The following is a 10,877-nucleotide window of genomic DNA, read 5'->3' as shown; positions in this document are numbered from 1 at the left end:
TACCTCTGGTGCAAATTACTGACCTCTGTCATCATTTTAAGTGGGGGAACTTGCACAATCGGTGGCTGACTAAATACTTTTTTGCCCCACTGTATACCTTATGTGAAAATCATATAAGCAAAATGTCAGAGTTTAAACCCACAACATCAGTCCTCGTGCACCAATATGTGTCTCCTGTTAGAGTCCTGTCGCCTTACAGTGCCAGAATTGAGGACATCAAAACCGGCTCCTCACGACACATAAATAGTCCCTGGAGGAGGGTCCCATTAGGGCCACTGAGTTTACAGCTGTGATCTGAATGCCCTGCGACCCCCTTTCAAGCCGAAATAGGACACTCCTCCTCCCAGGTGACAGATTAATGAGGCCGCATGCCGGGATATAAACTGTATTGCTGACATTAGACATTAACCTCATGTCAGAGCTCGAGCCACGCTGTTCGTATTCTCGAGGGCAGTGACGCTAGCGGCCAACGTGTCTGTCAATTACGGCTCCGATGACAAGGACTCAGCTGTCTTTTACCAAGATGAGAGGAAATCATCTCAATTGTTTGCGAGCGATTCCAGTAACTCTGAGTAGGTCGAATAGAATTACACATAAATATGTAAGTACAATGGCTTTCATCCTTGCGTAACACTGATACACCAGCTTACTGTAAGTTGGCTCTTGCACAGAACACTTTTGCACATTGAGCAAAAGCAAAAAATGCCTCACACTATGAGTATCAGGGCATTACTGAGGTCATTTTGTTTCTTAAATCAAGGAGGCGGTCTCTAAAATTCAACAATTTGCATTTTGGACAGTCCCGGGAAAATCTCAAAAATATACAAAGACAATCTGAAGAGAGAATAAAAGGAAACAATGATTTTACAGCTTACTCTCCAAAAACGCAGGACGTGGTTCATCAGACCTGACTAACACCAACTCTAATGGTTCGCCCGCAGCTTCTTTTACTTCCTCTTACGCCAACACGTGCTTGTTCATAGGCGATCTTTGGATTGTTGGATTTCTGTCCATAATGGCATTTGATGAGCTTTAGATGAACATTGTTTTGAATTTGCTCTGCATAAATAAAATGGATAGACTGCAGGATGTGCTGCGCACTCTGACCACGCGGTCTGTGGCTACACAGCAATGTGTCCCACGACAAGCTTTATCACAGGCAGCAATCCATGGTGGTAACAGGCACTAAAGACAAACTATAGCTTAGGTTAGTAAGGAAGTTTTACAGGAAATTGGTGCTAAATGAAAACATTGGACAAATGTTACTGCTTACTGGCTGGTGGTGCTATAACATGCAGCCAAAAAAAAGAGGTGCATTGAGGTGGACATAAAAATTCAGGATTAGCAGAGTCATTAGGATTCATCTTTTGTGGGTCATGAATGTGATTACAACATTTCTTGGTAGTTTGTTCAAAGTTTAATGGAAGACGTGCGCTGCAGACCGACTGAAAATAACTACACAAGTCTGAGAATTTGTTTCAGTTTGTAATATTTGACAGTTTAACAGCTGGTCTTGAAGACATTTCCTTGTGCCAAAAAAGACAACAGCTCACTTCAATACCCAGCCTATTACAATTCAAAGATTTATTAATCAGACAAACTTTTTTTGCTCTATACTTAAGCTTACAGCATCATGTGGTGGTTGCAGTGAATTGCCACCGTCTCTTCTTAGAGCAGTTCCCTTTAAACCTGCTTTCAATAAGCAATTCTGCACCACCAATCAAAAAGCTCTCTGTAGATTAATGCTTTTATTGGACAAATAAAACAGAGTCTTGGTGACATCCTTTAAACTATAATCTTGTAACATGACAATTTTCCAAGTGTCCACCCTGACTGGTCCTCACAGCTGCCGTTTGCAGTTATATGTATAAATCGAAAGCAGAACATTCATTCCTCAGACACCAAGTATCTGGCGTTTATCTCCTTTACTAACCAGAAGATATTCATGCCTCCTTACTCTGAGCTGGCAGATGTGCGGCAGCCGCTTTAGTGCCATGCACAGGATCCTGCAGCTCCAGCTCCATGTAGTTGAGCTGCTTCTTGGACGTGGGGCTAACAGGAATATTCACATACGTCACACCTTCACCGCGAGGTCTTTCAGCAAGCGGAGCCTCTGGGGGGAACACAAACACGGCCCCTGAAAATGCGAGAGTAAATTAAGCTCAGACGGTGTTAGGTTCGTTTCTGTCATGCTTTTTCTTTTTTTAACGTGTGAACACTTGTTTTTAACAAAAATCCCCCACAGAAACTAAAAATAACAAGCAATTTGTCCTGTTGATAATATGCTATGTTTTCTTTGCACCTCCAAGCCTTCACTGTCAACCAAAATCTATTAAAAACATAAAAGAACAATGCCACCTGGGTTCAGCACAATGAACACACACTACACGTATTTCTAGATTCACTTGTGTTTTCTAGACAGTTTGTGTTTCTTATTATGATAAATGCTGCCCGAGTGCAACAGCCCATGTTTAGATTTCCTGTCGTGAGGATTCCCGTGGCATAGAGAGACAAGCTCAAACGGGCTATGACGGCACACAGTACCAATCAAGTCTTTCTCAGAACTGATAATAATTAAAAGATTAAATTGAACCAGACTTACACTTTGACACTTCTTTGAAACTGGATTTGTTTTTGTCATTATAACCTTAATCAAAAGCTAAACTTACCCTCCAGTCTGAGCAGCTCTCCAGGCTGCAGCCCAGTGTCAATTAGATATATTCAAATACAGACGTCCACAACACAAGTATCAATACGGTTTCCAGCAGTAAAAACAACGGTAGCTATAATGGGATCGGCAGTCGCACAGGAACACAGCGTTTCACGATGAATTGGTTCTCTCCCCGCCCCAGAGACTAATTATGTGAAATTAGCGGATATGCCCCAGAGATAATTTATGGGATACACATTATGTCCTCGAAGCACAGAATGCTTTGAGGAAGTAAAACTCAATTGTTCTTTTAATCATCATCAAGCTGTTTCGTCATGCGGCTGTATAGTGTATGAACGTGTCCAGATCAAATATCTGAGGGTTTATGGAGCAAAATCTCATTTTTCTATTAGCAAACGTTCATTAAAACTTGAATAGGAACACCCAAACCTCTTTGATTTTCCTGTCAAACACACATTATTGCCAGATTTTTTGCCTACAGTGGATTGCACATCTAATTAATTGTGCCGGAAAAATTGTTTCAAATCACAAGAAACAGCTCACGGCTTTATCTTCATAAACCTAAAAGCTGAGAAAGGCAGATTTGCAGTCAAGTTTTCTACTGGCTGCAGAAATGATTAGTTCAGCATCTCAGTGATACAGCTTCAGAACAACCACTACATAAAATATGTGCATATTTCAGCTCTGTGACACACATCACATATTTTTATTTTTTTTGTGGTGCCTGGGTATGCATTAATGCAGTGATAGCTGCAACCTTCAAAACCAGAGTACAGTACGCTCAAGGATATCTTGAAATTAGCATAACTTGAATACTGCTCTGTGAATAGAGACCAGTGAAAATCACTTATCCTGAACGGTGATATAAACGTTTGCTGTCACTTTAATTTTGTGCAAATGAGAGTCGAGAAAGCCAAATGAATCTACATGCTTTGTGGTTTTACTACAACAAGTACTGCAGTACTGTTCATAGGAATCATCTAACTCGGTTGATGGGCTTACATGACAGGTACAAAAAGTTGTCTACCAGCACAAAATAGATGAGCCATGGCAGTCACACACTATCAGAGTTTCGATGTATAAATATCTTTTTTGTTCTTTTTAATGGTGTCTGGGAACAAAGGGAAAGAATTACTATAATGTTGAAATATAAACATTTTCACAGACTCATCTATGCTTTCTTTGTCAAATTCATTGTTTCATAATGCATCAAATCCGATCTAAAGGTCTGGACTTCGGATACATCCAATTTTCAGACACCTTCACTTTGATGTTTTCTTGTAAACATGCAGAATGTTGTTTGGCATCGCAGGCAAGACTTTTCCCTGATAATCAAATCATCTGCATGGCAGCATATGTTGCTCCAAAAGCTGTGTCTATTTTTCAACATATTGTTAGTGGTGCCTCCAAACATGTTACTCATGCTATGTGCATTAATGACCCTTTATACCATCACAGATGCTGGCTTTTTAACTGCGTGCTGACAGCAAGCCAGATGTTGCCTCTCATCTTTAGCGGTCCATAATTTAAAAAAAGAAAAGGAAAAAAAAAATTCACATTTTGAGACCCGAGGACTGTTTTCCAAGTGAACTCAGAGCGTGGAAGGAAGGACTCTAATCTAGCCTCAATCACAGAGCACGAGGGGTCACTGAATGTTTGATGAGCATGCAAGTGATGCAAGTCGTACACTATGGCCTGCAGTGACCACATAACTAGAGTGCAGTTCAAGTAGCTGCAATTCAAGTCTTTAATAAACCCAACAGAGCTGACACAGGACCTGAGAGATGGATCTGGGCCTTCGGGTTATCCATCGACTGCTCACTGAAGCTTCATCAGAAATGGTTTAAGTGGAAGCGTTGCTGTCAAGAAGCCACTCTTAAAGAAGGGAAACAGGAAGAAAGTGGAGTGGGCCTTATGGAGTGATGAAACTAAAGCTGAAATGTTTTTGTTTAAACCATCCGTGTGCATGGAGAAGTTCAGGAGATAGAGACAACAGTGAGTATCTATAGCCATTTACAAAACATGGCGAATACTGTGTCATGGTTCGAGGCTGTATTTCTGCCAGTGGTGTTGGATCATGATAAGGCAATTCCATCAACTTGTGAAAGTTGGAACAGGGCCTGCAGGCTCATTACTGCTTCCAAAAAGAGAAAAGTCAGCAGCATAATGTGGTTGTTTCTGTCCTGGATGCAGTTTTCGACGTTGCACACAAAGACCATTTATCTCGTCTTTGTTCATATCCACGTTCTAGACTGTGTCGCCATTTCCCTCCTCTGACACGAGAACTGAAAACAGTTCATCGTTGCAAGAGTGCAAGAAAGTGGGATCAACTGGCAGGCAGACTAACAATCCCAAGGAATTGGAAGACTGGGAACAGGAACCAGTTTACAATTCCCATCCCTATTGTTCTTGAATATCTTTTTTTATCTGCTGATTTTTGAAATGCAATGCAAAACTGATCAAATGATTAACTAATTATTTAATACTATAGTTTTATAGTTTCACTTTATTTTCAGCACTATTAAAAAAAAATGTGAAAAAACACACAGTCTTGTATTCATTATGTACAAAGTGGAGTCCAAACAGTAAATCATATATAATTTCTTTGAAATTGTTTTAGGGAAAAACAATATCTGTTTTTATATTAATATCGGACCCCCAAAAAAAGAGTGAATTGTTGAAAAACGCACCAATGCAAATACATTTTTCCCTGATTTACCCTCAAGGATCATAGTTGAGCTACAATACACAAACAGAGCCTGTGTTATCTTTTTCAAGTATAATGTCAACAAAAAATGTTTCATCATTAACTAAAAAGAAAACAAAAAGAATTCAAAAAGCCCAGACCCTTACAGACGTAGCAAAACAACGCACTGTTCCTAACAATGCAAACACTGCTGATCTGAGCCTGTGAACATTTATTTACCTTTCTTTGAGTCCGTTGCTGTGTGTGCATTGATGTTTAAAAGATTAAAGAGTAGATCTGGATCACAGAAAAGATTTTTTTTTTTTTTTATCTTCCGTCATTATTTGTCAATCAAAGCAACACAAAGCAGCTTGGTTGAGGCATTTCACAACTACAAACAGAAACACTAATCAGAGTGTGGACTCTGTAGTAGAACGTCTATAACCGTCTTATAGTAAATATAACAATAGATTCCTACAGTATTATATATGTGCCAACATGGATTCATATTTCTCTTGTTGCAATTACCCTGTCACAGATAGTGCGTTACCATTGGCATACAGATTGTATAGAACAACATTTGGGAAAGAAAAGATTTCACCTGCTATTGACTCTTCCTAAATGGTAGTAGGCAGTGGCCATTACCCGCAGCTCAGAAGCATCAACCCCAGGGGACACTCTTACAATCAGTGAGAAGCCATTAGATGCCAGCAAAGTCTCAGTGGGTACAGCCTTTGGCAAAGTCTAACCTAATTGATCAGACACCAACCAGCCCTTGCAGGAGAGTGTGGTGCTTTATAATGGCTTCCATTACAACAGTGGATTTGCCCACAGCTCTAAGGCCGGGGGACGTCTCGATAATACACTTTGCAAAACCTCCAGGGGAGAAGTTAGAGGCAATACCTGACAGAGTTTAGTGACCCCCAGCTTAAAAAGTCAAGTGCTTTTGGATGGAAAACACAGTTCAGATAATAACTGTGTATTCAGGGTGAGTGGGTTTTGCACCTTTCCCACATTATTGTTGCAGAAGGACACTAAGCTGTGGTATGTACACAAAAAGGATTACAAAGACCTGTAAATCTCCCACAATGTACAATTTATGGCAACGTATGCATGTGGAAACCTTTGGGAATGGGAAAGCAAAATGCCCTAGTGTAGGTGTTTGTTTTTCTTTGACTAGAACACCTTACCATTTCACTCCTGCTCCAGTTTCAGCTTTAAATGAGACCTTCACCAGGACAACAACATCCACTTTTTGATGTGATAAACTTGTGTAAAAAGTTGAAGAGGCGGGTGCGTGAAATTAAAATAGTTTTTGAGAGCAAGACTACATCACAGATGTGCACGAGCCACAAAGACGGTCCTACCAAAATCCTATTTATGATAGTGTAGTCTATGTGGTCTTTAGTAAAGGCTGATTTTTAGAAATCAAAACTTATAATCAGCCCCTTGGAGGGCTGGAGGGTTTTTGCGTAATCTTGAAAACATGTCAAAGAATATTATTTGAATAATACACAGATTTATAGATGACATACTGTTTAGACCTTGCAAAGTTTCAGGTGGAAAACCATCTTCTTTCGATAATGTCTGCGCTGTATCAAGCGTAAAGCACGGAGGGGGAGGGATGATGATTTTTGCTTGTTTGGTAGTCATGGGACCTGATTATGAACTCTTCTGTGTGCTAAAGTATTCCTGTGAAGCAATCTGTCTGATAGCCAAAGCATGTCTCGAACTGACTCCAACAACTGGGCAATGAGCCCAAGGACAGCAACAAACCTACAACAGCACGGCTGAAAAGGAAAAGAATCAAGGTGTAGCAATGAGTCCAGACCTGAACCTAACTGAAATACTGTGATAGGTACATAAGGAGCTGTGCCTAAACAAATGCCCAGAAACCTCAATGAATTAAAGCAACATTATAAAACCCGACAACATAATGGCTATGGGCTGGTTCTACAAATATCATTTCAGAAATGGATTAGCAGTGTTTAGCCTAAACTGTCCTGAGGTGCAATTCACACCTCTCCAAGCCAACCACTTAGTGTGTAACATGTAATGACCAACACAGCAGCATCTAAAGTGCCACGGGCAAAGCCAGTGTTTGTTTAGCTGCGTTCTGATACAGTGACGTACTCATGATGCAAGCATGTGTGTGTCCGCTTGCATTTTTCATCACATAGAGCTATGGTTTATTGCAAAGTCTGGAATGCCTCAAACCTGATATTTTATTTATTTGACCTGTGTGCATTGCTTTAATATGAAAAGTTTTTAAATCATATGACAGTTTTTCTGTAGCTTATCTTTCACTAAGCCCACATACCTTAGCTGCTGGACTTAGCCACATCCGGTCTCCCCCCCATCCATTAAGTGTCTGCTGAAGCGGGATGATGGGAAAGATGACGAGGGAGTCGTGAGTCGTGTGTAGGTACGTGAAAATGACTGATGGGTTTGGTGCCACACTGCGACAGCTGCAGGGACTTTGTAGAGCAGGTGTGTGTTTGACTGAGGGCATGTTTCTGGGTGTGGGATGCTTAAGTGGCCAAACGTCCCCTGACAACTGTCCTCTCGCCTCATATCAGGGGAGGCAGTCCGTCACACATCACTGCACTCTCTGGTTACACATCTGTGAGTTTTCTCAGCACACAATGGGCCTTTACGTAACTCGAGTTTATGGCTTTGGATAAAAAGCCAATGAAGACATAAAAAAAAAAAACCAAATAGCAAAGACTGTGACTCATGCCGTTGTCTGTTTTACATGCGATTTATCTGTCTAACCATAGATGGGGTAAATTAATGCCATTTTAAATTACACCTCTGTTTAGCCCTAATTTGTCCCTTTGTGTATTCATTCCCACATTGGAAAGAAACAAAAGGACACAATGACGTGCAAAAAAACGGGAAAAGAAAAACAGCCAAATGTTGAAATTAACCTTGGGTAAACATCACGTTAATTTAATATTAATTTGTTGTTTGGACCTCGAGCTTTGCGGTTCCTTTTAAACGAATAAAAACGGTAGCGCTTGCATAGCATTTCTTTAATTAGTATCAACTTAACAAAAAGGGAACTGCTTCGGAAAGTTTTACAAATTTCTTAGAACTTTTTCCTTTAAAAGCAGGTCATTAGTAAAAATGTAAAAAAGTTCAAAGAGTGAATACTCTCTCATATCCTTTTACTACTTCACATTATCTACAAGAGAAGTGTGTCTGGAAGTTTCGCCACACAGTAGCCATCGTATTTATTTGTGCAGTTATTTCACCTATCTGAATAAATAGGAGGTTCGCCTTTAATTTCAGTGGTAATCAGGCCAGGATCAGGAGCAGAACCAACTAGTCATGGAGTCAGTCACTTCCTTTAAGTCCTGTTTTAATGCATATGTATTTACTGACTGACTGACTGACTGATTGATTGATACTATAGCCACATATCTCTCTCTTATTTCCTCAATACTCAAATTTCTAACATTTTCAGTTTATTGGTCTTCAGTGTTTCTTTTATCATTACCAATTGTTTGTTTTATGTTTGTTTTTGAACTATTTTGTAAAGTCTTATATAAATAAAATACATTCATGTTTTAAAAAGTTTAAATTATCAGTATGTATAGAGGAGGTCAGCTGAGTGGAACCCTGTAAAATACAGTAGAGGCTCTGTCCTGGTTTCAGCCAGTGGTGTAGGGATTATGTCAAAATTGATGAAATTATGAACACAAAAAGTAACATCACACTTTTATCATCCATGCAATAGCATCAGGAAAGGCTTCATTTTTTAGTATAACAATGATCTCAAGCACACTGCCAATGCAGTAAAAGATAGAAAGACCTGGATAGAAAAACTCCTAATCAGAAACCATCAGTCATCGATTGTAGTATCATCATAACAGAGAACAGAACAAAAGGTCCAAAGAAGAACTCTGAATGTCCTTTAAGAAGCCTGGAGAACTATTCCTGAACACTACTTAAAGAAATTACAAGAAAGGTGTTCATTCCAAACACTGACATTGATCTTTACACATTTAAAAAATGATTGCTGCACCTATTCCCTATTTTACTTACAAAAAGCAAAGAAGTGCAGGGAGTTTTGCACCATACTGTAAAATAGCATTCCTATAATTTTATTATATTAGTATTCGTGTAAAATATTATTTAGTAAACGAATTCTAATAAGTTCATTGTTTAGGTGAATGACTGTTTCTAATGTAATACTTTCTCCAGGGGTGTTTCTTATTATGGAGAACTGCATTTCCCAGAATCCTCTCTCCTTGAGTGACCAGGAGCTCCCCTTTAGTTTTGAGCAATTTTAGCTATTGATGCTACACTTAAGCAGCTTTTTTCCAAACAGTGACTTTTACTACAGTGCAAATTTGCAATGAATAGGCTTAAAAATTTAGCAGCAAAAAATTTCTCCATACAAACTAGTTTGCATGGCACAACTATTTTACATGTAATAAAGTGCTAACTACCCCTTTGTTTACACTAATCTGACAGCTGGTGCTTGCAGAGAGTCTCTGTAATGCGCTTCATGTGCTATGTAGTAATAGCCACTTCATGAAGGCAAGTCCCCATCAGCATTACAGTTCACTGCCCTGACTGAAATCAAGCAGGTGTATAGCGAGCGCGCCGAGATATAACATGTTCCTATGTTCAGCCTTGTGGATGTTATGCTTAGTGCCAGTCTGCTTTTCATACTCTGAATGAGCCTCGTTTTATTTATTCATTTCAGTCCAAGCACACCAAGCAACAGGTGATGGTTTACAGCGATGTTGATTCAGGCGCATGACTCACTTTAATTCACTTTCCGTAAGTGGGCCCGGTTATTGTAAGAAGCCTGGGTAATGCACAGCTGAAAAGTGTTCAGAGCACTTTAACTAAAATGGTCCATTCAGAAGAAAGAAAAATCCATTTGTGCCGCTACGGACTTGAAAATCTGCATATGTTTGAATAGCTTGGCTGAAAAAAATAATGAACCAAATCGCTGAAACAACCTGGTTATGTTGATTGCCTGGCGTCACTCACCTTCAGTCTCTTGAAGGAACCTCTGCTGGCCGTAGCTGCCCATTAGTTCATACTTGTGTTTTTCCTGTGTCTGCAACACACATTAAAGTAAGCACTGCTGATTATAACTTGCACTGAGTGACATAAGTTTATTACATAAGTGTGACGATGACTGTTCAGTGGGCACATGAGGAGTATTTATAGACATTTGGAATTTACTCAGAACTCAGGGCTATGTCTTTCATGTGCGAACACTGTGCAGCATCGCTACAGACAGATAACCATGAACTTTAGGCCCACTGCAGTGCAGAGCATTAAATAAGATTGTGCTCCAGTTTTAGTGAGCTTACCCATGTCTGTATGATGAACTGTTAGCATTTAATGCTAACATTACCTGATATGCTTTTCTTTGTTTTTGTATTGTTCAGCACTTTGGTCTGCCTGGTGCCTTTTTAAAGTGCTATATAAATAAACGACGATGATGATGATATTTAGCACTTTACTCTCTGGGCTATAGATGCTAATATTAAA

The 10,877-nt window shown here is 39.6% G+C and overlaps 1 protein-coding gene across 2 annotated transcripts in view; it reads right to left on the bottom strand.

Annotated features, from left to right (window-relative positions):
- LOC102196684 (protein Dok-7) overlaps positions 1–10,877 on the bottom strand; it is a 42,435-nt gene that overhangs the window by 4,278 nt on the left and 27,280 nt on the right. For both annotated transcript variants that reach the window (XM_005749750.1, XM_005749751.1), the window contains 2 exons: positions 10,368–10,437; positions 1,958–2,137 (listed from right to left, as the gene is read on the bottom strand). In XM_005749750.1, coding sequence (XP_005749807.1) covers positions 1,958–2,137; positions 10,368–10,437 — 250 coding nt within the window. The remainder of the gene's footprint in view (positions 1–1,957; positions 2,138–10,367; positions 10,438–10,877) is intronic.

This window comes from Pundamilia nyererei, unplaced genomic scaffold (genome assembly GCF_000239375.1).
Source record: "Pundamilia nyererei isolate P.nyererei 1_Seehausen unplaced genomic scaffold, PunNye1.0 scaffold00254, whole genome shotgun sequence".
Taxonomy (NCBI): domain Eukaryota; kingdom Metazoa; phylum Chordata; class Actinopteri; order Cichliformes; family Cichlidae; genus Pundamilia; species Pundamilia nyererei.
The sequence above is the reverse complement of the archived record's forward strand: the minus strand, read 5'-3'. Positions and strand labels throughout refer to the sequence as shown.